We start from the raw sequence: 27939 nt of genomic DNA on the forward strand, positions 1-27939 counted from the left end.
GGGTATCGTTTTTGGGATGATCAAAATCGGAAAATCATTCGTAGTAGAGATGTTGTGTTTAATGAGAAGGTGATGTACAAGGACAGAGATAAAGCACAAACCAAGGAATCGGTTACAGAGAGTGGCACAGAGTATGTTAAGTTGGAAGACTTTGATGTAAGTCGTGGTATAGTGGGAGCCCCACAGTCAGAGGATGACAGTAGTAGTGACTCAAATAACAATGAGGATACTACACCACCAAGTCCATCTTCACCTCGTGCCCCAAGGAAGACATTCAGACCACATGTACTGAGTACGAGATATCCACCCTCCACCTATGTGAATTACTTACTACTTACTGATGGTGGTGAGCCTCAATGCTATGATGAAGCATTGGAGGCGAGTGATGCAAGCAAGTGGGAGCTTGCTATGCAAGATGAGATGAAGTCCCTCATATCTAATGGCACTTGGGAGTTAGCCAAACTACCCATGGGCAAGAAGGCTCTACAGAACAAATGGGTGTTTAGAGTCAAAGAGGAACATGATGGTTCCAAGAGATACAAAGCGAGGCTAGTAGTTAAGGGTTTTCAGCAGAAAGCAGACGTTGACTTCACAGAGATATTCTCCCCAGTGGTGAAACTGAATATTATTTGGTTAGTGTTGAGTATTGTTATAGCGGAAGATTTGTATCTTGAGCAGTTGGATGTTAAAACTGCCTTCCTCCATGGTGACCTAGTTGAGGAAATTTACATGCAGCAACCGGAGGGTTTCATTAAGAGGGGTAAAGAGAATATGGTATGCAGGCTCAGAAAGAGCTTGTATGGTTTGAAACATGCCCCTAGGCAATGGTACAGGAAGTTTGATAACTTCATGCAAGGAAATGGCTACTATAAGTGTAACGTTGACCATTGCTACTACTTCAAGAGGTTCGACTCCAGCTACATCATCCTATTACTATATGTTGATGATATGTTAGTAGCGAGTTCTGATATGTCAGAAATTAGGAGATTGAAAGAGAAGTTGGCAAGTGAGTTCTCTATGAAGGACTTGGGTGCAGCGAAACAGATTTTAGGGATGAGGATCAGAAGAGATAGTCAAAAAGGTGTTCTGGAGTTGTCTCAGGCTGAGTATATTGAAAAGGTATTGAAGAGGTCAACATGGGTGGTGCGAAATTAGTTTGCACACCTTTGGCAGTTCACTTCAAGTTATCCAAGGAACACTCTCCCAAGACTGTTGAGGAAAGAAACTTCATGGCTAAGGTACCATACACCTCTACAATTAGAAGTCTTATATATGCTATGGTTTGCACGCGTTCGGATATAGCCCAAGCAGTGGGAGCTGTCAGTCGATTTATGTCTAATCCTGGCAAACAACATTGGGAAGCCGTGAAGTGGATATTGAGATATCTGAGAGGTACTACTGAGAAATGCCTATGTTATGGAAAGGGTGTTGTGAACTTGCAAGGGTATGTGGATGCCGATTTTGCAGGTGATGTAGATCGTAGAAGAAGCACTACTGGTTATGTCTTTACAGTAGGTGCTACTGCATGCAATGAGTTAGATTTTCTCAGTTACAGAAGATTGTTGCTTTGTCTACCACAGAAGCAGAGTATGTGGCCGTTACAGAGACAAGCAAGGAGATGATTTGGTTATAGGGATTGATGGAAGAGCTTGGGATGAAGCAAGAGAGGAGTGTGTTACACAGTGACAGTCAGAGTGCTATACATCTTGCTAAAAATTTCGCCTTTCATTCTAGGACCAAGCACATTGGTCTCCGGTATTATTTTATCCGATCTCTGTTGGAGGATGAGGTTTTAGCACTTGAGAAGATCCAAGGGAGTGAAAATCCGGCAGATATGTTGACTAAGATTGTGCCTACTGAGAAGTTGAAGTTGTGTTCAACTTCCATAGGTCTTCTAGCTTGAAGACCATGATGGATGAGCTGAGTGTTTCATTAGTAAATTGGATTTGGATTGAGTTGTTACAATTGAGATGTAATGTGTATGTAGAATCTCGAAGGCTCCAAGTGGGAGATTGTTGGGTTTGTGGAACCATCGAGCTTTACTCCGGTGTCCGATGCCACGTTCACGTTTTTTCTGTTTGGAGAAGGGGGCGCGACCTGCGCTCGAGTTGGCCTTGTAGAAGGCGCGCCCCGCGCTCATGCTTGCGAAAGTTACTGGAAGTTGGTAACGAAGGGGGCGCGACCTGCGCTCGACCATGCCTTATCCAGGGCGCACCCCGCGCTCATGCTTTCCGAAATTTTCACTGATTTTTTGATATTTCAGCCCAAAGCCCATTTTCTCACCTTTTTCTATGTGTACATATATAAAGAAAATAAAATTGGGTTTTGAGACAACTTTGAGAGATTCATTTCATGGGAATTGTGGGAGCTCTATTGAGCTAGGATTTGAATGAGGCCTATTGTTCTTGATTCTTATTACCTCTTATAAACTCTCCAATCTTTATTATAAAAGAAACTCGGCTCTTGTGTGGACGTAGGTAATATTTACCGAACCACCTTATATCTTTGTGTCTTTTTGCATTTACTTCCATATTTATTGTTTGTTATGATTGTGATGATAAATTAGTGGTTTTGCTTTGTTGAATTTGTTGTGATAAGTACCAAAGTCTTGGGTGGGTGACTTTCTTGGTGTGATCTCCAAATTGAAGTCATTTGGGATAGAAAGTAACTAGATTGAAGTGTGACTTTCTAGTGAAATCTCCCAACAGTAGTTCCATACCTGAACAAAAAAGGTTGTAACAGAGATACTTTAAAGGACAATGTCAAGGAGAATGACGGAGTATCTAATAATAAGGTGTCTATAAGAGCGCAGGTGTTACCGTCTGAAGAACAGAGGAGTCCTGATAGAAAGAATTAATCTTCTGTCCACAAAGGACTTCTATCACAAGAACGCCATAGCTGTAAACATCTGCTTTCTCAGTTAGTTTCCCGGAGAGGGCATACTCTGGAGCAATGCAACCTCTGCAAAATATGAGAACAAATAATAATCGTAATTACATTCATGTTCAATTGTAAATATAGTGTATATAGAATGTCTTGGCTATAGAAAAGTCTTAGCTATGAAAACAATATCAATTAAAAACAAATAAAAAACACAAAGGACAAGAAAATGTGAAAAACAAAGCCCTCCTTTTCTCATATACGAGATACACTACACATGAACCCAACCCTTGAACATTTCACACCTAGGAAACCCCTTCACAAAGAAATTCCCAACAGGAGCGACAATAAATTCCCACTTCACCATTTCTCCTGATATACGAGATACACGTGACACACGAACCCAACCACTGAACAGTTCACATCAAGAACAAATCCCCTATCAAAACAAATCCCAACTGGAGTGCCAATGAATTCCCACTTCACTGTTTCTCCTGAAAAACTATAATGCCGCCTCCATTTTTTACATCCACTCCCTTTTCTTTCATGTTATGTCCATTGCATCAGTAACGGATATGCTATCGAACCATCTTGAACTAACTAAAAGTCTATAAAATGAGCTCCAGGTGACAGTTTAAGTAAAAAATAAAGTATGACAGACAACTTCTACTTTATCCTCATATATGCTTCATTAAAAAGAAAAAAACAAGAAGCAACCAAATAATAAAATTAGTTGGAATGATGAACTTACATTGTTCCAGCAATGGTCGTGCTGACACGAGTCATATTTTCAGAGAAGAAGAGTCGTGCCAGCCCAATATCAGCAATCTTCGCTGTAAAGTTCTCATCGAGCAGAATATTGCTCAATTTGATGTCCCCATGAATAATTTGTAAACCTGAATCCTCATGAAGATGAAGCAAGCCCTCAGCTGTCCCCAAGATGACATTGCATCTCTCCTTCCAGCTTAGTCTGTGAACTATATTTCTACCTGTATATAAGAAGAAAAAAATGAGGTAATCACGAGATTGAGGAGATCAAACACATCAAATGAAAAAAGGGCTGACATGAAAGAGAATATAACTGAAAAGGCGGTCCATGAGGCTGTGGCTTGGCACATATTCATATACTAGAAGACTTTCAGGACCCGTAATGCTGCAGCCCAACAGCCTTACAACATTTTTGTGACGGAGGCCGCTAATCACATTAACTTCATTCAAAAACTAATCCACCGATTGCCTAGTACAAAATATCAACCGTTTCACAGCAACAAGCGTCCCATCTGGCAAAGTACCCTGTTCAACAAGCAGAAGCAGTATTAGGTAACAGTAACAAAATATTTCTACGTGAAGACATTTAAAGAAACTTACTCTGTGAACTGAACCAAATCCTCCTTGCCCAAGCTTGGTGGAATCATTGAAGAATTTCGTAGCTTTTTCCAGAATATCAAACTTGAAGTTAAGATCAGACCTTCCCAATGTAGCTGGCAGTGCACCAAGCAGCTTCCTCTCTGAAAGTAGATGAGAACATAAACAAGATGATTTAATGAAAAAGAATTTGCAGAACAAAGAGCTGGACCGATACGAATGACAAATTAGATAATAACACAAACAGACATGAAGGCAGAGGTTTTTGAATTACATCAATTCATATGTGAATATTGCAAGTTTGTCAACCCCAGGACAAGCATCTACAATGTTATATAAGAATAAAGAAAAATTTAAGAGTATTATGTATCCTGATTCCTCATAGACAGAGGGAGAGTGCGAGCTTAGTAAACGGCAAGCGTGGTACATGCAGTATCCTACGTGCCTAGCCACCACCCATTTGTCACCATTCAAAATGAGTTCCATACCCTTTAAAAGAAAGACTTGTTAAAGTTCTTATAGATTTCCAATCTCTCCCCCCTGCCCCACTCGCAAGTTTCCTCTTCACAAAGAACCAAGCCAAAGGCAACCCCGAAGAAACTTTTCCGCTCTTCTCAATTTACAAATTGAAAAATAAATTACATGCTAATACACACAGACACGCAGGAAGAGGATTTCTGAATTACATCAGTGTATAAGCGAGTATTAAAAGACTGTATTCCCCAGAACAAGCAAGCTCAAAAAATAGTATATTGGAGTTGAGAAGAATCCAAATATACTATATAGGGTTAACTAGTATTACCCCCACTAGATGAGCCAATTAGGATTTTCCCCCCACTAGATGGGAAATTAGGATCTCCTTCTAAATACAAAAAAAAAAAAAAGTCAAAGTGGATTGACCGAATTTTTTTTGTGTGAGACCCTAATTTCCCATCTAGTGGGGAGAAATCCTAATTGGCTCATCTAGTGGGGGGTAATACTAGTTCACCCTAATATATATGTATCCTGATTCCTTATCGGACTAAGTGAGTGAGTGTGAGTAGTGTACTAAACGGCAACGGAGTGCTGGACACAACACATTTGTCCGTATTAAAAAATCTGAATTCCGTACACGCCCATTGTAATACAAAACATGCAGTCCTAGTCCTACTCTGAGTTATTTCTTATCCTAGTGGGAAACTGGGGACGCCAGATATTATGTTTACCGCGGAAATTACATTCCTAATAGCAATGAGAGAGGGTATTTTCAAAATAAAAAAACAGTTAGAAACCCGATTGTCTAAAGACTGCTCTCGTTACCTATACTAGTAAACGGGTACGTGCTATGCACGTTCTAGGAAATGAAATTGGGGTGGAGAAAATAAAAGGAATGAACGCATATAAATTAGAATAGTGACATATTATATTTGTTTGAATGGATATATTATGTAATATGTTTTAGATTAATACAGGTCGAGGTCTGACAAAAAACTTCAATAAGAAAAAAAAACACTTTAGTATGCTAATTATGTTCTTTGTCCGATTTGTTTTTTGATGCTTTGCTATGGTGCGAATAAATATATTCGAAGAGGTATTTAACTGTCTGTAATTTAGTCAATATCAGTGCATATGCCACAAACTAATTTACCAAAAAAATAGATATTATGTTGATGAAGTTAACCTTTGTACTGTTGGTTGTGTAATTATCTTGTCGAGTATTTATATGTGATTGAGAAACATTGTTTGATTTATATGAGTATACTATATATAAGATATACGAATATTATATCATGATGTGCAACATAATTGCTATTCTACACTGAAGAATAAAATATCTCAAAAAAAATGCAAGAAGAATATTTTTTTTTTATCATTGTCTTCATATAGCGAATCCATCAACTCTTTTTTTTGTCGTTTTAAATATTTTGGTCAGTTTAAATAAGTAGGTAGGTTGGACAGAGAAAGAAATTGTAGCTAGCTAACAAAAACATTATTTATTTATTTATTTAGAAACGATCACATTGAGAAACAATTAGGAAAAATACATTGGACACTGTAAATATTTGTTCTATATATAGATCTATTAAGGCGGATATAATATGTGGAGTGAATTGAATGTGTAAATAAAAGCATTCCAAAAGATGGATATGTGGCAAGATTACCATTTAAAATCTTTAAATATAATATATTTTGGTCGGTTTAAATAAACAGGTAGCTTGGACAGAGAAAGACATTGGCCTCTGTTGATAGTTGTTCTATAGAGCTATTAAGTCAGATATAATATAAGGAGTGAATTGAATGTGTAAGTAAAATCTTTCTTGAAGATGTTTATATGGTACAAACAAATTATGGAATATATTACAATATGTGAAGTGAATTGAGTGAATTGAATGCTCTGCACGTGGTTGACAAACAAATTTATTACATAGTATACAAAGATTAGTAATTAAAGTATGCAAATTTGGGTGATGTGAGCACCAATTATGGAATTTATTGTTGTTTGGGATTTTTTGAACAAAATGAATTCCATCATAAATTTTGACATGCTTTCTGATATTGACAGGTAGGTTTATGAGGCATGGAATATAAATACCGGAGACTCCACTTATTGGTTTGACTTTGAAGCACAGGGTGCAAAAGCGCCTAAAGATTATGCATTGTTTTGTTCATAAATAATAAAAAGCCATTGTGCACGTGTATCACCAAATAATACTTGTAGAAGAAGAGTGAAATATATAAATTAACTATAAAAGCAAGTATTTAGGTTCCTTCATGTTTAACAGTTTTATTGTATGCGAGCATTGGCACTTCATACTTAAGTACATAAAATTTATACTGGTACATCATGTTGGCTTTATCCCTCATATGAGGAGGAAAGGATTTCATTTTACGTGGAAATGTCAGAGCGCAACCCGCGTTCAGATTGGCCTTGACCAAGGTGCGACCCGCGCCCATGCCGTAGAAGACTTCCAGTAACTTCAACGCGACCCACGCTCGACTTGGTCTTGCCCGAGGCACGACCTACGCCCAAGTCTATTTTCAGAAGAAAATTGGGACCGAGAGTTTGCAATAAGAGTTAGAGTTTTTGGCAAAACCTAACACCCAGTAAACACACGAGAGGCAGCACAAAAGTCAGAGAAAACCCAATCTTGAAAACTATCAAGATTGAGAGATAACCTTTATAGAGAGACAACCCTGTAAAGAGATAAGAGTGATCTAGTATGGTGAGAGACTGAAAGGAGAGATTGTAATCTTCCTTCCCACTTTATAAAGGACTAGCTCTTGTGGAAGTAGGCATCATTGGCCGAACCACGGTATATCTTTGTGTTGTGGTATGCGTTTAATTCTGTTTTACATTATTATTTGTTGTTAATAGTTGTTTTGCGAGTTGGGCATGTTAGTATAGGTTGTAGTTGATATTTAGAACTTGTCTGAAGTTGAATTGTGTTCAAATACAAGTTATCTGTGTAGTGGGGGAATCGATTAGTATTGGTATAAACCCTAACAAGTGGTATCAGAGCCTTGGTTAGATTAGCCTAGGGTGTTATCCAAATCTTGGTCGGAAGGTGTTTGACAAAATTTCTGAGAGAAGATTTGAGTTTAAATAACTTGTAGAGATGGACAAGTCCGTGAACACTCGCATGACGAGTCTGAATAGGAAAAACTACACCATCTAGAAAGCAAAGATGGAAGACTTGCTATACTGCAAGGACTTGGCACTACCCATTGAGAATGGGGCAGTAAAACCAGAAAAGACTGATGAGGCTGAGTGGAAAAAGCTTGACCGAAAAGCGATTGGATACATTCAACAGTGGATTGACGACAGTGTCTTTCACGATGTGGAAGAAACTCAAAGACCTTTATGAGAAGAAGTCGGGCGGAAACAAAGTGTTGGTCGTTAAGAAGTTTGCCGACACGAAGTATCAAGAAGGGTCTTCAATGTCTAAGCATCTTAACGAATTACAGAATACCATCAATCAGATGCATTTGATGAAGATTGATTTGGTAAACAAAGTTGAAGCTTTGTTTCTATTAGGCTCCCTACCCGAAAGTTGGGAGACATTAGCAGTCTCTCTACACGGAGCAGCCAAGGATGGAATTGTTATCATGGAGATGGCTACCACATCTTTGTTGAATGAGGAGACTAGAAAGACTTCAGAAGGCATCTCCTCTCACTCAGAGATCCTTTTCACAGAGAAACGGGGGAGAGATAAAAGCAGAAAACAATCTTGTTCTAGAGGTGATGACAGAAGTAAATCTAAGCTAGAACTCCTAAGGCAGAGAGGCAATGTTATTATTGTGCCACCAAGGGCCACTTCAGATATGAGTGCAGAACACTCAAGAGGGATGAGAAGAATAACTGTGTACATGAATACATGGTGCAGAGGAACGAAAACACAGGCAGAGATACTACCGCACTAGTCGATGACCTAGTGGGAATTGTGTCAGATTGTGGTGTGTGCTGTCTTAGTACCTCATGTTAGGATACAGAGTGGGTGATAGATACAGGAGCATCCTATCACGACACACCGCACAGAGGATTCTTCACTACTTACAGCTGTGGTGAATATAGTGAAGTGAGGATGGGTAATAGTGGCGTCTCGAAGATTATAGGCATTGGAGATGTTCATGTAGAATCCAATGTCAGCTATACCTTGACACTCAAGAATGTAAGACATGTCCCTGACATACGGTTAAGCCTAATTTCGCTTGGAAAATTAGATGATGATGGCTTTGTAAACTCGTTTGGTAACGGGGTATGGAAACTGAGTAGAGGTTCCATTGTAGTAGCCAGAAGGAAGAAAACTTGCTCTCTTTACAAAACACAGGCTAGTTTATGTAAAGCAAAAGTGAATGCGACAGAAGAAGAAGTTTCCTCTGAACTGTGGCACAAGAGATTGTGTCATATGGGCATAAAAGGGATGGAAGTTCTTGCTAAGCAAAAAGCCTTGCCAGACATTAAAGGTACACATTTAAATACATGTACTCACTGTTTGGTAGGAAAGCAACACATGGTGTCTTTCCAAAGATTCCCGTCTCACAGAAAGGACAATGTCCTTGAACTAGTGCACACATACTTATGTGGTCCTATAAAAGTGAAGTCCCATGGGGGAGCTTCATATTTCGTGACCTTCATTGATGATGCGTCAAGAAAGATATGGGCCTATAATCTGAAGACCAAGGATGAAGTACTTGACGTGTTTGAGAAATTCCATAGCATGGTGGAAAGAGAGACTGGGAAGTTGTTGAAGTGTATTCGCTCAGATAATGGGGGTCAGTACATTGGGTCGTTTGAAGAGTATTGCCAGAGTCATGGGATTTGTCATGAGCAGACCGTTCTCAAGACACCGCAATAGAATGGAATAGTAGAGAGAATGAACCATACCATTATAGAGAGGATAAGATGCATGTTGTCTCACTCTAAGTTACCTAGAACCTACTGGGTAGAAGCAATGCGTACAGCCGTGCATGTGATCAACCTATCGCCGTCGAAGCCTCTGAATAGTGACTATCCAGAGAGAGTATGGTCAGGCAAAGATGTTGATTATGGATACTTGAGGGTATTTGGGTGTAGGGCATTTGTGCATATTTCGAAGGATGAGAGATCCAAGCTTGATGACAAAGCCAAGCAATGCATGTTTATGGGTTATGGAGATGAAAAGTTTGGTTACAAACTCTATGATCCGATTAACAAGAAGGTAATCCGAAGTCGAGATGTTGTGTTCTTGGAAGACCAAACCATAGCAAACTTTGAGAAGGGTGAGAAGCTACAGGCGTTCACCAATGATCTTGTTGATTCAGAACCAGAAGTTCCTACTATGGAATGTGCATAAGGTATTGAGAATGCAGAGAACCATGAGCCTGAAGCTCATGATGAGAATCTTATTGCTCATGATGGGATAGAACCTATTGGTATAGAAGATGCAGATGAGATGAATGAACCACCACTAGAGCAAGCAGAAGTGCATCTTCCTGAGGCACCAGCAGATGGGACAAGGAGGTCAGACAAAGAAAGACTAACTTCAACCAGGTATCCACCACATACGTACGTGCTACTATCGGATGGTGGAGAACCTATGTACTATCAAGAGGCACTTGAGGGTACAAACAAAGAGAAGTGGTTGAAGGCCATGCATGACGAGATGGATTCTTTGTATAAGAATCACACTTATGAGTTAGTTGAGAAACCGCAAGGACAAAAAATTCTCAAGAATAAGTGGATATACAAAGTCAAGCATGAGGAGAATAATCCTCACCCAAGGTACAAAGCTCGCCTTGTTGTGAAGGGATACAGTCAAAGAAAAGTGATAAGAGCCCAAAACTGTAGTTTTAACCCCTTAATAATCATACTGTTAGACCAATTATGTGAATAATAAGTAAGAGTTAACACTGATTACGCGTTTTTATGCATTTCGGGTTACAAAGTCCATTATGCGAGAAATGTACCACTTTAGCGAGATAAAGGAGCAAAAGTCGCCAGAACTTCGAAAGCCGTATCTTTGGACTCAGACCTCGAATTGGGCATACCTTATGTCAAAACGACCGGCTCGGAAAGAGCTTTGCAATGGTCCAAGCCTTGACCCAATCAGAGGAGCAGAAGTGGACGAAAAGTCTGTGGAAGTCAACTGCAGCTGAAGAGGCCTTTTGATTTGAAAGAATTGGGTTTTGGGCGATTCTCCGCCCAACCCATGGCTCCAAGCCCATGCACGAATTTTGGATCTGAATGTATAAGAACAAAAGCTTAAGTCTTTGTTAATGGTAGCATATAGTAGATAGTTAGGTTAGAAAATAAATTAGATTAGTTAGCCTCCATTAAACCTTAATTCTAGATCTAGTTTTCATTAGTTTAATTAAGTTTAATTTCATTTTCATTCTTGTTCTAGATTAAACTCTCAAATTATTGTTCTTCATTGGAGTAAATCAAATAAGTAGTATTTGTTATCAATTCCGATTTTGTCAATTCCAATTCTAGATCTAATTTCAATTCATGTCCTTAGTTCAATTTTAGTCATTAAATTAGATTTCATTATTGTTTAATTAAATAAATTTCAATGCTTTATATTATGTTTAGTTTTAATATAAAGGAAATGATCTTGGAATGATTCAAGGCTAAACCTCCATTAGAGGGGTTGTGAAGCCTTGATGAAAGCTTGATTCCGATTATCGCAGAAGTCGCCGTAATTTCCATTCCACTCTAGAAATGATTAGTTCACCATGAGAATGGGTTTAATTGTTCACATGCTAGTTATAACTTGGTAGAAATGCCATGTATGATTAGGGATTAGGAATAACCAATTGTTCTCGAAGCAGATTCAATTCGGATTACGATTAATTTATCGTTTAGTGGATTAAGTTGAGTTAAGGTGGAATCAATCCCCCTCTAACTCCTTATCATAGAATCAACGTAGCATTCCCTTAGTTGACTGATAAGCGGTAGTTGCATCTTGTGGGTAGTTGCATCGTAGTCTAATTTCCCTTCGTAAATCTCTCATAGACTTAAAAACGACTAGTTAGATTAGAAAACATCCATGCTAGAGCACTAGGAGTGGAACGAACTCTATCTACTCCACTATATCTCAATTGGTTGAGAGTAGAAATAAATCTTTGATAAACAAGATAGCATCAATCATTAAGTTTAGTTTACTTACGTTTTGGATTCGTAGTTCATTTCGTAGGTAGACTATACATTTTATAGTTTATCAAATGGCGCCGCTGCCATCTTAGTTGCACTTTAGCATTGTTTTCATAATAGAATTAGTAATTTTTAAGTCCCATTTCACCCACCCACCCTTGTTTGATTCATACCGTGGTTGCCGTTTCAGTTTTTGGAAAAATTCGAGAAAACGACTGAAGAAGCGCTTCAAAGAGAGAGCGACCAGCTATCTTCTGGACTTCGTTTTACACCTGCTTGCCAGCGCAACAAGAGCGCGACCAGCTATCTTCTTCTTGACCTCGACTTTGCCTTGGGGCGCGCCTAAGATAAGCGCCAGCGCCTTCCCTGAAAATTCGGATTTCCGCGGGGGTGATTCAAACTTCGAGTTGTCAAGCTTTTCGGTGTTCTATTCTCTTATAAACACTGAACACGCAGCGTACCAAGACGCTATTCATAAAGCGAAGCAAAGGCCTTGTCAAGGTATTCCTTTCTTCCACACCTCGCGATCTCCGTTAGAGGTTTATACTAGTATATCGAGAATTGTTTGGAGTGTTGCATGTGTAGTTAAGCTCGACTTAGTCTTGCATGAGATTAAGGTGCAGTCGCACAAAACACCGAACGTAAATACACAACAACATCAACAATCAAGTCTATCTAGTATACCACACACTACACCTCTAACTACTATCACACACACCATACGATATAATGGGGAAGAAAGAGAGACTCCTCTCTCGGACTTCTACAAAGCCTTGGCGATAGCCCCAAATCTTGCATCGTTCTAGCAAACCCGGTGGGGATTTGAGAATCCCTCCAAATATTTTTAATTTGTTACCCGTTTTCATGGTTTAGACCATGAAAAACCTTACCAAAGATATCGTAGGATTGAACAAGTCCTAACAACATTCCACCATCCTATGGTTGGTTGAACAAATTAAATTAAGGGTATTCCCCTTCACCTTAGCCCGATAAGGCGTGCCTTGTTAACGCCTTAAGCGCCTAATTACGTGGACTCGTGGGCTAAACTTGTTCAAATTGTTTATGGAACATTTTACCCACCCCTAAAAGACGGATGAGATGCTTTCTAAGATTCATTTCTTTTCGACAAAATCCTCATGAAACATTTTGGAGGCTTGGAATCGTTTCACCGATACGCTTATAGAGTGTCCACATCATAATCTTAGCTTAAAGACACGTTAGTTCGTGCCTTTTTCAAAGGACTTCAACATCACCATAAAGAAGTCCTTGACATAATGAATGGGGTAGTTTCTTAAACAAAGGAGCCTCGGAGGCTTATAAATTTTAGAGGACCAAACTAAAGCGTAATAATAATGGGGGTAGTGACGATTACTCCGCTCGCTAGTTCTTCTTCCACGATTTAAGGCTACCGGTATGTTTGAGGTTAAATCAGATCCCGAGCTTAAAACTCTAATTGAATCCCTCACAAAAAGGTAGATGCCATTTACGTACAACAAAAGCCAATCCCGTTATGAATGTAAATTCAAATCCATGTAGTTTCATTTGGAGCCCCCGAGCATCCCGAATCCCATCGTCCTATAGCCTATGAACGGGCTTGTTCCATTAATAGTGAACCTAACGCCCCTTTGGAGACAAAATCCCAACTTCGGTTGGAGAAATAACCAAAACGTCACACCTCAAGCGGTACAATCATCAATATGTTAGGCTAACGCAGAAGCTTTAGCCAAGCCCCACTACGACAAGGACAGGTGGGGGTAATTTTAATAATTATAACAACCAAGTGCAACCCGACAAGGTCAAGCACAAGGTCAAGGTAATTATAATAATTATAATGCTAATAGAGGTATCGTTAGTAAATAATAACTATCAAAATCCACCAATAAATAATTCACGGAAATAGTTCCAAGAACACCACCACCCGTGACTACTACACCCACACAACCGGATCGTCTTGACACCTTTATACAAGTGAGCCAAAACTTTTTCAAACCATGGCTCAATCCAAAACAAATGGCTTCTACAATCCGTAACTAATTTAACCCAACAGGTTGGCTCAAGATAAAGCCCAAACCAAAGGTGTGTTTCAGTGTAACGCATAATACCTAATCCTAAAACAACAAACACAGCCTTTGAGGTAACGGATAATACTAGTAATGAATTTGAAAATGTAGGTGAGATAAATGCCATCACCACTCCGATTCTGGCAGCAGAGTGGTTGATAACAAGGTAACTATGCCTATAGTTACCCCACCAATAACCCTACACCGCTATATTACTAGATCTTGAAATAGAAATCAAGAGCCTACCAACCGTAGAAGTACCCGTTACAACACAACCAAAGAAACGAAGCTACGGTACAACATCGGGGAGATACCATTGCTAAATATAGACGTAAACCACCGTTTCCACAAAATTAGCCATGTTAACTAAGGATACAAATTATGAGGAGATTAGGGATGTTTTAAGAATCTAACTATCAACCTTCCCTTCCCGGCTATTAAAAAGCTACCACATCATGCTAAGTTTCTTAAGGAATTGTGTACTACTAGGCGTAAGACCAATATACCAAAAGCGCCTTTTTAACTTTAGTAACAATTCCCAACCTTATCGAACATAATGGAATTGTTAAGTACAAGGACCACTGGTCGTCTCGCAGAAATGCACCTTAGGAGATTCCTATCTGACGACCGCTTTATTAGACACGGGGCTAGTGTTAACTTACTCCCATTTTATTTGTATAAACAAATAGGTCTAGACAAAATGCAACCCACTAAAATGGCGTTGCAATTAGTCGATCGGCCTATTAAGTATCCTAAGGGTGTAGTCGAAAATGTGCTTGTAAAAGTTCGGGATTTCTACTATCCGGCTGATTTTGTAGTCCTCGATACAGAAGTCGCTAACGACTCTGTCCCGATCATTTTAGGGCGTCCTTTCTTGGCAACCGCCAACGCGCCATTAATTGCCGTGATGGTTCAATGTCCATGTCTTTTTGGCCATCTTTCACATTGAGGTCAATGTTTTTAAAACAAGGACACAGTTACCCGATTCGTCTATGGATGGAGAGGTTAGCATGATCGAGAGCTTTGCTCGAGATTATTTCAACAACACGTTCCCTGATAGTCATATGCCCAAAATTCTTTCCTTTGGAAAGTCGGACTCAATATTTTCTTTCCTACACTAGTCGATACACATGTTATTGGCGGGGATGGGATAGATGACTTTCTCAAAGGCGTGAGGGACTACCATAGTAATGTGGATATGACCAATCTAGATGAGGAATTTGATGAGTTTCTTCGAGTAGGTGACAATTCACCCTATCAAGAACTAAATAGCACAACATCCACCTCGATTCCCCTCCTTCCACCCTTTCAAAGGAACCCGAGTTTGCACTCGATCCTCATTGTTTCTTCCGGTGCTCTATAATTTTTGAATCCTCCTAACAAAGCGGATCTTGGAAGGACAAACTTTGTGACACCTTCATTTTCAAAATGGGGAGGCGGTCCCTACACAATGAATGAATGAGTTGCTAAAACCACATCCTCACTGTGTACAATTTGTCTTTCTAAAACTTATCCATATCTACCATATTCTCCACAACCATTCACTTTTCCACACTTATTTACTAGAACACCCACTCATTCAAAAATGAAAAAGAAGGTGCATGATAGGTTACACAATAGGGTTACCCAACTTCGTTTGGATTCCACTAGGCTGAGTCGTAGGAAATCTTGGTGTTTCATTGTGTTTGGATATGTTTCCTCCTCGATATTTATTTATGGAATGATCCACAACTATTTAGGTTGTTGATATATGATCAATTGCATGTTCATACATATGTCTTAGATAAAGTCTTGAGTGCGACTATAAACGACTCAATTTCGTGTTGGTGCATTTCCTTTCATTCCAATATATTGGTGAGTGCACCATTAAGGTAACCGGCCCCCCTATGGAGTGTGTGGCTGTAAGTACCGGATCCTAAGTCCACGGTTCACATAGTTCACGTTTTCCACTCTTGCATGTTTTCTCGGATTTTTGAGTCATGTTTCTCTATGGTGTGAATTATGTCTTTATTGCTTATTGTTTTTCCTTCTAAAACTAAAATAAAAAATAAAAAAATAAAATAAACATAGTAATCTAGGAAGTCTCGGGAATCTGACTTTAAAAGACCCACTGCTAAAAACAAATTTTCTAAAATTCTTGTAAAAATTTGTTTGGGGGTGGGGTGTTCGTGTTTCCATACTAAATGTTTTATGTCCCACTAGAGTTGCTTAGGCCGTTTTATTGTATTACGATTCGGATTGACATGATCTATTAATTTAGAGTTCATTCGTTCGCATAACTTACGTCATGCACGCACTTCGAGGCGTTTTCCACTATCTCATATGTCATCCGAAGTCGGAATAGAGTGTTTTATGGATCATTGGATAGGAAATTCTCTCCTGATCATTTCCATATCTCATTCGCAAATATCGGACGTAACGGGCGGGAATTTTGATTTGAAATTAGCGAAAAAAATCGAAAAAATCGAAAATTTTGATTTTGGCTTTGGGCCCAACTTCGCTTCACCAGCCGCTTAATGGAGAAGCGCCGGCGCTCTTACATTCTCACGCGACCAGTTCATCGTTTCATCTTCCATTAACGCCATTACCAAGCTCCAAACCTAAAAGAAAATCAAAATAAAAAGAAAATACAAACAACCCACGCCAAAAATCAAATCCAAACCTCAAATCGACTTCAAAACACCAACCATCACTACCACCACCGATTTCTATTATCAAAACCACCGAAATTTAAAATTTTTTTTTTTGGTGCTGCCGCCACCGCGCCACCACCACTTTTCTTGAGGTCGGTCAAGTTAAACCACAACCACCACAACATCCTATATAAACCCCAATCCACATTTCAAAAACTAGATGGCTCAACGCCGTATTATACCGGAGCAGATCTTCACCGCCGACCATTTCGCGCCGTTTTACGGTGACGAAATGGCTAGTAGAGAACTGGAATAGTCTGCGGTACTTTCGACGAAGACTTCTACCATGAAGACTTGGTCGACGGGTTCTACAACACCGGGGAGTTGGAGGGAGTAAGATTTTTGTGTTGGTGAGGAAGAAGAGGAGGAGTTGAATTCACGGGCTGTTGGGTGATTCTAGGCATTCCGCCTAGAATCAATCTGATGCCGTAATACTGAGGATCCCCGGTTTGATGGGGTTGAGCCGTTGATGGCGTTATTCGCATCATCAATGGGAGCTACAATCCAAACTCCCATTGTAATGCGCATGAGGCTTCTCGAGGACCAACCAACTGGCTCTGACCCGGTGGATTGGTCGGAATGTCCTAGGCAAGGACAAGGTCAGTGACATCGGTCTGACCTGCCTCCACGTCCTATGGATACTCCAGGAGCGGAAGTACGATTTCTGTATCCTGGAGTTTTTGCTCAACATAATCAGGAGGATCGGAAGGTCGTTGGCACCTCTTCCTGTGCTTATCACTAAGATCATGTTGAAGATGAAGGCAACTCCGGCTTCTGAGAGGATTTACATTACCCTGCACGGGAACCCGCGTATCTATAGGGAGTGTGTCCAACAAGTCTGGAAATTGCCAGAGGATAGGGAGCAGGAGGAAGAGGAGGAGGCTGGGGGACAGCAGGATGAGTCGGAGGAGGATGAGGAGGATGGCACCTGCTTTGATACGGATGCCTTCCAGAGGTGTTGGTTTGATGCTGAGCGCATGACTATGCTACATAGGGGCATGCGTTCACTCAACACTCTCTGTGCAGACCTCCGGACTCGACAGGCCACCATTCACCACAACTTCGAGCTCCGCACCCAGAGGGAGGATGAGATGGGAGGGCAGGGTGAGATGGAAGCCCGGCCGGTTTAAGTAGAGATGCTAGCACGCTTCCCACCTCATACGGACTCGCCTCGAGGACACAAACTGCTAGGCATGGCGTCGTCGACGAGGAGGGCTAATCTTCTTTGGACCTTCGGAGTTCAGAGCCACCACCGAGAGGCTACCCCTCGCCACAATGGCGAGGTGTTTAGAAGGATGAGCGGTGATAGTCCAGTTATTTAGGTTTAGTAGTTGTTGTGTTATTTACTTTTGTTGTCTTTATTGTAATGTAACTTTTATTTCAAGTAATTTGAATTTTGTAGTAATACTCGAATGAAATTTTAATATAAGGGTTTATTTTCATATTGTGTGCTTATTTCATATTGACCACACCTTTCCAAACTTGTTTGGGGGTGGTTTGATTATTCAAAAATTTGTATTCTTAATAAAAACCCTAGTGTTAGAATTTCATGCGGAGTAAGGTGAAAATATGGTAGTTTAGGGCATATCGTGATTGAGAATCATTGTAGGATGAAATCTAGATTAAATAGGTACATTCGATCCATAAAATCCAAATAAGAGATCTTGGGTTTGAATTAGAATCCGGAGATGAGTTGTTTCCGTTTTCGAGTTTGGAAATTTTAGGATTTCCGGGCTGCCGAAATTAGTTTTGGCAACTTTCCGATCCATTCTAGCAACTTTAAGCCTATATAAACTTGATACAATCTATCCTCACAACTCACACTACACCTAAACTCCATCACTCACCCTTCAAACCCCGATTCCCCGTTTCGACTTCATTTTCGCAATCAGTGCGCAGCTTCGGGATGGCGCTTCTAGTTGGCGCCCTCAGCGCCCTAAAATTTCGTCGGAAAAATTTGGTCGAGGCGCGCCAGCTATTTGAGCGACCAGCTAAAGTTCTTGGAAATCAGAAATACAAAAAGCTACTTAAGTTGAAAGCGCTTCCGACTTCTCGGACCAGAAATTTTCCGGTTTTTCAAGTGTGGTATCGAATCATTCGCAGCTATTCCAAAGCGTAATTTAGAGATGACATCTCCAATATTGATACGGAACGATCTTTTCGAAGATTTGTTCCAAAGCACTACTTACGGTGCTTGGTTTGTGAGGTGATCACATATGTTGGTGGGAACCTCTTATGGTAAGACCGGTGAACTTTATTCTCCAAAGACTTGCATCTTATTTTTATAATAACTGCATTTTCTTTGAGAGACCGGATGGAGAACAAGTGTTCTCCATCAACATTGACAATGAACCAATGGAGATTACCGGGTTCTTGCTAGCATTTGTTCTTGGACTTGCTATGCCCGGTGAGATACAAGACCCATGGTGCTATTAGGTCGATAATATGCATGTCTACACTTATGAGTCTTTGCCGCGAGGCTTATGGGGCGGCATTTTCCAGATTGAGGACCAAGGGGACTATAACGTTGCCCTTGGTTTGTCCATGAACATAGGAGGCTATTATGTTTTGGATAATGCTAAACATTTAGGGGGGAATGGCGTTTTCTTACGTGAATGGCGCCACTTGCGGCGTTTTCCTTGCTTTAGCCAATGGGCCGGGTTTATGACCTTCCGGTGACTTTGATGTCTAGTTTAGCACGAGCCTATACTATGAGGCATAAGTACCTTCTTATGCCTGTTCTAATTTCAACGTATTATGCTATGTTTCTTTCCTATTTTTTGTACACGTTTCACGGATTGGATTAAGGTAGACACGGTGCGACCCACCAATAGTATTATTCGATCTTTCCGTGCAATGACTTGGCATGGGTGGCGGATACAACCTCACCAGGTTGCACCCTACACCCCATCAGACCAAGTGGCACTTAATAGGTTAGCAACCATAGATGATAAATGGCGTGAAGCCTGGCAAATTATCATAGCATGGCAGGACGCGAAGGAACCTCACTTCTTTATAGAAGTAGAGGATGACGAAGATGACGAATAACAACGGGAGTGGAGGTAAGTTTTAGTTTTGTTAGTGTCTGCTTATGTCCCAAGCAATTTAATTATGTTAACCCCATAATGGGTGGAACTCTTATAGAGTTGTGTCAGTTTTTATTTCCTATATTAGTACGTTCTAACATTGTTTTGCGGATGTTTCGAATTTCACGCTTCCAATGGTATTTTTCCTACCCTCTTTATTTACAATGCTTTGAGGACAAAGCATGCTTTTTGTTTGGGGGGGGCATAGAATCACGTGTAATTAAGACATCTGTTAGGATATAGATATATATAATATGCATTTGTTTTCGAGTTAAAATTTCAAAAATTTAAAAATATAAATAAATAAGTCATGCTATACACTTAGGAATATTGGTATTGTTTCTTTCTCCATGCTTTTAACAATCTAGAAGTCTCACATAGTCATTTGCATCGAGAATAATTGTTAGAAACTTAGGTTAATAATGTAGGTAATAATCTTTGCATCTATCTATAAATATATTACATGAGTATCTATGATTGTTAGCGATAAGTTTCTCAAATCTAGGCTAGAGTACTTATTCTACAAATCGTGAGAATATAGCCTAAAGCCTTATATGAGTGAAACATTTGAGAAATGACACAAGGAGAAGTAAAATCCGGATAGAGAAATCACACGTCCACTTGCTTGATCACTATGCCATATCCTAAGCGAGAATTTAGGCATTTCTTTGGATCGATATAGCCAGAAATTCAAACCTAAGAATTATTTTCCGCTAGTAAGTCGCCACTCGAGCCTTTTCTTTAGCCTTCCATACACCACAATTCCTTTACCACATTACAAAACAAAAACAAAATAAAAAAAGGAGAATAAATCAACCTACCCAATTTAGAATAAGTCTGAGAATAGAATGAGTGAAGAAAGAAGAAGAGAAAAACCTGTGTAAACAAAAATTGTTACTTGCTTCAGAAAATAAAGAAAAGAAGTTTCCATCCAAAGAAAAGAAAAATAGAAATAAAATAAAAAAAAAAAAAAAAAAAAAAAATAGAATAAAAAAGGAGTCAAAAAGCCAAAGAAAAGAAAAGAAAAATATGGCTAAGGATGGAAACAAAGTATAGAAGCAAAAGAAAATAACAAGGTTTTCTCTAAGTTACATAATACGAAGACTCTATTATCTCAGACTTGTCCTTTTGAATATCCATTTCCTTCCTTCTTAAACCATCTCCTAATCCCTGTAACACCTAATAAAGACCTCTAGCTCGATTAGGAATAGGTTAGTGTGATAGTAAGTGGCAGATGTGTTTGATTGACCCCGCTTCCTTGTTGTCATTGAGATTGTAAGGTAAAGTGTGCCCATCTTGTATTAATTGGAGTAGTTAAACTTGAGTGCAAAAATCAGAGTGTTGTTTCTTGACTATTATTGTGAGAACCTACTTAAGGGGGTATTTATTCCGAAGTTCGGAAACAAACCCGCTAAACATTTGATAGTACTACTCATTGTATATATGTTTATTGTAGATGATTGATTATTATGCATATATTAACTTAGGATTTTGACTGGTTATTCTGATTCAATTACTAGAGAGATGTATAGATAGTTGAGCATGAATAAGGAAACAATAGTTTATTTTCTTAGTCGTTGTAGTATAGATGAAGTTTGTGAGTACCTTCACTGGAAAACTCTCACGAGGCTATAACTTCGTCCACTAGGGAATTCCTAGTGGTTTAAAGGCCTTGTTGCATATGGTCAATGCAATCGAGACTCAGTGTAAACGAGATTAGGTAGAACTCCATTTTGGTCACTTATTCTAATTTTTCATCTTTGCTTGAGGACAAGCAAAATCTTTGTTTTGGGGGTGGTTTGATAAGAGCCCAAAATAGTAGTTTTAACCCCTTAATAATCATCTTGTTAGACCAATTATGTGAATAATAAGTAAGAGTTAACACGACACGCGTTTTTTATGCATTTCAAAGTTACAAAGTCCATTATGTGCGAAATGTACCACTTTAGCGAGATAAAGGAGCAAAAGTCGTGAGAACTTCCGAAAGCCGTATCTTTGGACTCAGACCTCGAATTGGGCATACCTTATGTCAAAACGACCGGCTCGGAAAAGAGCTTTGCAATGGTCCAAGCCTTGACCCAATCAGAGGAGCAGAAGTGGACGAAAAGTCTGTGGAAGTCAACTGCAGCTGAAGAGGCCTTTTGGATTGAAAGAATTGGGTTTTGGGCACGATTCTCAGCGCCCAACCCATGGCTCCAAGCCCATGCACGAATTTTGGATCTGAATGTATAAGAACAAAAGCTTAAGTCTTTGTTAATGGTAGCATATAGTAGATAGTTAGGTTAGAAAATAAATTAGATTAGTTAGCCTCCATTAAACCTTAATTCTAGATCTAGTTTTCATTAGTTTAATTAAGTTTAATTTCATTTTCATTCTTGTTCTAGATTAAACTCTCAAATTATTGTTCTTCATTGGAGTAAATCAAATAAGTAGTATTTGTTATCAATTCCGATTTTGTCAATTCCAATTCTAGATCTAATTTCAATTCATGTCCTTAGTTGATTTAGTCATTAAATTAGATTTCATTATTGTTTAATTAAATAAATTTCAATGCTTTATATTATGTTTAGTTTTAATATAAAGGGAAATGATTGCGGAATGATTCAAGGCTAAACCTCCATTAGAGGGGGTTGTGAAGCCTTGATGAAAGCTTGATTCCGATTATCGTAGAAGTCGTCAGTAATTTCCATTCCACTCTAGAAATGATTAGTTCACCATGAGAATGGGTTTAATTGTTCACATGCTAGTTATAACTTGGTAGAAATGCCATGTATGATTAGGGATTAGGAATAACCAATTGTTTCCGCAAGCGATTCGATTCGGATTCAGTTCTGACGATTCGTCGTTAGTGGATTAAGTTGAGTTAAGGTGGAATCAATCCCCTCTAACTCCTTATCATAGAATCAACGTAGCATTCCCTTAGTGACCGATAAAGCGGTAGTTGCATCTTGTGGGTAGTTGCATCAGTAGTCTAATTTCCCTTCAGTAAAATCTCATAGACTTAAAAGCGACTAGTTAGATTAGAAAACATCCATGCTAGAGCACTAGGAGTGGAACGAACTCTATCTACTCCACTATATCTCAATTGGTTGAGAGTAGAAATAAATCTTTGATAAACAAGATAGCATCAATCATTAAGTTTAGTTTACTTACGTTTTGGATTCGTAGTTCATTTCGTAGGTAGACTATACATTTTATAGTTTATCAAAAAGGTATTGACTTTGATGAGATTTTCTCTCCTGTAGTGAAGATGACTTCTATCTGGGTGGTATTGGGTATGGCCGCAAGTATGAACCTAGAGGTTGAGGAACTAGATGTTTAGATAGCTTTTCTTCATGGAGACCTTGAAGAAGATGTCTACATGGACCAGCCAGAGGGGTTTGAGGTCAAAGGCAAAGAGCACCTAGTATGCAAGCTGATAAAAAGCTTGTATGGGTTGAAGCAAGCACCGAGACAGTGGTACATAAAGTTTGATTCCTTTATGGCGAAGCAAGGATACAAGAAGTCTGCTTCCGATCATTGTGTGTTTGTTCAGAGATTTTCAGATGGGGATTTCATTGTGCTTTTGTTGTATGTGGATGATATGTTGATAGTTGGCCCAAACATCAACAAGATATCCAAGCTGAAGAAAGACTTGAGTAAGTCCTTTGAGATAAAGGATTTGGGTCAAGCAAAGCAGATACTTGGGATGCGGATCACTCGTGACAGAAAGAGTGGGAAGTTGTGGCTTTCTCAAGAAAGTTATATTGAGAAGGTGTTGAAGAGATTCAATATGGATCAAGCAAAGCCAGTCAGTTGTCCGCTTGGTGGCCAGTTCCGCATGACCAAAGAGATGTGTCCAAAGGGTGAGCATGAGCAGAGTCAGATGGAAAAGATTTCTTATGCATCTACAGTGGGCAGCTTGATATATGCAATGGTGTGTACAAGACCGGATATAGCTTTCGCCGTGGGTGTTGTAAGCCGATTTCTGTCAAATCTGGGGAAAGAGCATTGGGAAGGTGTTAAGTGGATATTGAGATATCTCAAGGGCACTTCCAAATCGTGTTTGTGCTTTGGTGGAAGTAAGCCCTTACTTGAAGGCTACACTGATGCAAACATGGCAGGTGATGTTGACTCAATGAAGTCCACCTCCGATTATCTAGTTACTTTTGCAGGGGGAGCAGTTTCTTGGAAATCAAAGTTGCAAAAGTGTGTTGCCCTCTCCACTACAGAAGCCGAGTATATTGTAGCCACTGAGTGTTGCAAAGAGTTGCTATAGATGAAGAGGTTCTTCAATGAACTAGGGCTAAAGTAGAAACAGTTTGTAGTTCTATGTGACAGTCAGAGCGCTATCCATTTGAGCAAGAATCCGAGTTTTCATTCTAGATCCAAGCACATACACGTGCGTTATCATTGGATTAGAGAAGTACTCGAAGACAAGCATTTGTGTATCGAGAAGATCCATACCGACAAGAACAGGTCGGATATGACGACCAAAGTCTTACCGAAAGGTAAGTTTGATGTTTGTTTTGCTATTGCTGGAATGGCAGCATACTCCTCCTGTTGATTTGGAAATTGGATGGAGGTATCCCCCCTCACTGTTCGAGAGGGGGAAATTGTTGGCTTTATCCCTCACATGAGGAGGAAAGGATTTCATTCTGCGTGGAAATGTCGGTAGCGACCCGCTCAGTTAACCTTGACCAAGCGACCAGCGCATGCCGTGAAAGACTTCCAATAACTTCAGTGCGACCCGCGCTCGACTTGGTCTTGCCCATGGCACGACCCGTGCTCAAGTTTATTTTCAGAAGAAAATTGGGACCGTGAGTTTGCAATAAGAGTTAGACTTTTTGGCAAAACCTAACACCCAGCAAACACACGAGAGGCAGCACAAAAGTCAGAGAAAACCTAATCTTGAAAGCTATCAAGATTGAGAGATAACCTTTATAGAGAGACAACCCTGTAAAGAGATAAGAGTGATCTAGTAAGGTGAGAGACTGAAATGAGAGATTGTAATCTTCCTTCCCACTTTATAAAGGACTAGCTCTTGTGGAAGTAGGCATCATTGGCCGAACCACGGTATATCTTTGTGTTGTGGTATGCGTTTAATTCTGTTTTACATTATTATTTGTTGTTAATAGTTGTTTTGCGAGTTGGGCATGTTAGTATAGGTTGTAGTTGATATTTAGAATTTGTCTGAAGTTGAATTGTGTTCAAATACAAGTTATCTGTGTAGTGGGGGAATCGATTGGTATTGGTATAAACCCCAACACATCATTAGCCAAAAGCTTGCTACAAAGTTTATCTCGTTCAAAGATAGTCCTCACTCAAATTGGCCTTGCTACATGCATGGGTGCGAATAAAAAAGAAAATTAATAGTTTTCTTCAGTGACTCAGTTTTCACCAGCACACTATTCATCTCTTAGTTAAAAGTTATATGGATTATGGTATATATACATAAATGGACCAAATGTCAAATGTATTGGATTGCTTAGAAAGAAACATATGCATGTCAACCTGCCTCATACAGACCTAATGCTTTGGTAGTTTGGATCTACCTCCAAACTACATACTCTTTTGAGTGCATACAACCTTGCACCACCCAGTGAACGATGCTGATAAGGGTGAATGATGCTGATAAATTTAGATTGTTATTTTAACGATTTAAAAAACAGAAGATAACAATGCAAATGAAGGCTCTAATGATGTCGTCTTCTAACTCGGCGTGTATTCGGTGCTACCTCTACATTCATGGATAGGTAGGTACCTCCTTAGCGCCAGTGAACACCATCCTCTAATAATTTTGGCATAATCTTCCTTGTTCTACTGACATTCCAACATTTTAATTGGATCGTGTTGTAGACCTGTCAAGATAAAATCCAACTCAATGTAAGAAAATTCTTACCAAATTAAGCAAGACAACCAATTTTAACACGAAAAAAAAACAATAATTACAGGGCTCGTAAGCATTCCAAGTTACCAACTAACTGAAACAACCCACTGAAAGTATTAAGATATGTCTCTAAATATTATCATGGACAAATTAATATAATAATACTTGTTTTGAACTAAATTGGCTAACAATGAACTAAATAATGTTTGTATCTTCACTGTATCTCGATTCCAAACATGTGAATACTTGTTTTGAAGTCACATAAAGTGAATCAAATTAAAGTACTTGTACCTTGGAAGTCACTGGAAATAATATCCGAAGAATAAAATGAAAGGAACTAATTATCATGTACTTAAAAAGATAAAGGAATTGAACCTTCTTCGTTGATGGTCTAAGGTATGAGTCTGTCAATGGAGTTGGAGATAGTTGTCCAGTGTTCTTGACTTGTGAAGATCGTGAAGAGTGTTACAAAAACAAACTCTAGTGGTATGCTCATATTTTCATCCATGTTTGAAGCTAGTATTGTTCACTAACACATGAAAAGTAGAGAAAGGAAGAGAGATAATTAGTGGATTAGCAAATGCATGGAACAATAAACAGTTAGCACTCTTATACTGTATGTATAGTGTACATCAACATTAGGACTTAGTACAACAAAGAACTTGAATGCTCGACTAATGCCAGATCATCCAAGCACCACGTCCAAAGCCACTACCAAAAACACATATTAAATATGTACTTTCAAGTCCAACGCCCCAAAACCCAATTATGTACGTAAAGTACGTGACTTTTCTGAAATTTTTTGACAGAGTCTCTTCTATATTTTCTACATTTCATAAATATAAAACCTGTCATAACCTGAAAATTTAAAACAATATACTTCTCATTGATTAACCCAGTTACTTAACCGTCTCAACGAATGCCAGAGCAGTTAAATTACTGGTTTAAATCACAAAAACAATGTGGTGTGCTAGACAAACCCGTTGCTACTACTTTATCAAAAATAAAATAAATAAACAATGTTATTGCTACTGCCAACGACATTATGTACGCTCTGAACCGATACACCCATTCTCTCCCAATAGTTTGCGCCCCATAAAAGCATAAGTACTTCACACTATAAGTTAGTCCACGCTATCATTTGGTAATACAAACAACAACTTTGATTGTACTCAATCAAGTTGCATGTGGTGTGTGTAAGAACAAAATAACACAACCCTACTATGAATGAAGGAATAAGTACCTCATATCATATTGCAATTTCATTTGGTCAACAAACACATATTACTGGAAAATTTGAAATCAAGACATTGCTAGCACTTGTTTAGTGTATTTTTTAGATTGAATCTACAACTCCCTACATCGCCATGTTAGTAACTGGGCAAGTGTAAAAACATGATCTTAAGCTTTTAATACTAAACTTAAAAGAATGCTTTGGTTGCTCGCTTGCTCCTTTGTAAATAAAATAGTTATAACAAAATGAAAATTGGTACCAATGCCATCAACAAAGAGAGACATCATGGAAGGATCGGAGTTCTGGAATAAAAAAATAAACCCAAAAGTTGAACTAAGAATTCTGATGGGCAGATTTAAACAAAACGACAATTAACAATCAAAACACCAAAAAAAACACCTTAAAAGTAAATTGACAAATAATCACCACCGAGAATTCTAACGATAGGGGACTTAGTAGCATCTTAAAAAAAGTTGAACATCGTTTGTTACCTTTTCTGTCTTCTTATTGGTTTGGGGCTGCTCCATCATCATGGATCGTTCACACGAATTCATGGATATCGTGAGAATTTCCTAGGTCCAGCCAATTGAAGAGAAGCCAAAACATGGCCATCCTCTTTTTCACCCAAATATATCTCTCTCAACCAACACATTCTCCTCCTCCTCCTCCTCACTTCTAAATATCGGCAAATCCATAAATTCTCATCGACTCACATCTTCTAGAAGCTTAAATGGCATAACCTTATTATCAATCTCAATATCAAATTCATATGATACTGATATGAATTCCAAATCCCAATCCATTAAGAATTGCCTCTATCAAATCCTATAAACACAAATAAAAAGTTAAATTAGTGAATTAAAAATCAATTAATTAGAGTTGGGGTTGATTAAAGTACTTATATAAAGAGAATATACTACTAGGGCCTCAAGGATCTGCAATTTGTTAAGGTTTATACTGAGAATGCATGCCAGTTGCTTAACTGCCTTCTCAATTGTTTATGAATTTTTTTTATGAATTCCTAGTGGATCGTATCATTACCTTACATATACCGAAAACCATTACAACAAATGCAGAGTATAAATTAGAGTGCATCGCATTACAACCAATAAGTTAACATTAGAAATAATTGTTTATGAT

General features: G+C 39.0%; 1 protein-coding gene across 1 annotated transcript; it reads right to left on the bottom strand.

Moving 5' to 3' along the window:
- Positions 1-52: 52 nt before the first annotated feature.
- Positions 53-27613, bottom strand: LOC147486626 (cysteine-rich receptor-like protein kinase 3). Its single transcript, XM_086572589.1, has 8 exons — positions 27291-27613; positions 25941-26094; positions 25440-25536; positions 4249-4388; positions 3963-4173; positions 3632-3869; positions 2820-2961; positions 53-2719 (listed from the first exon to the last, which is right to left on the bottom strand). The coding sequence occupies exons 5-8, from the start codon at positions 3976-3978 to the stop codon at positions 2669-2671; spliced, it is 447 nt and encodes a 148-aa protein (XP_086428715.1). The 5' UTR covers positions 3979-4173; positions 4249-4388; positions 25440-25536; positions 25941-26094; positions 27291-27613; the 3' UTR covers positions 53-2668.
- Between the last annotated feature and the right edge of the window lie 326 nt (positions 27614-27939).

Source organism: Coptis chinensis, chromosome 7 (genome assembly GCF_015680905.1).
Source record: "Coptis chinensis isolate HL-2020 chromosome 7, ASM1568090v1, whole genome shotgun sequence".
NCBI lineage: Eukaryota > Viridiplantae > Streptophyta > Magnoliopsida > Ranunculales > Ranunculaceae > Coptis > Coptis chinensis.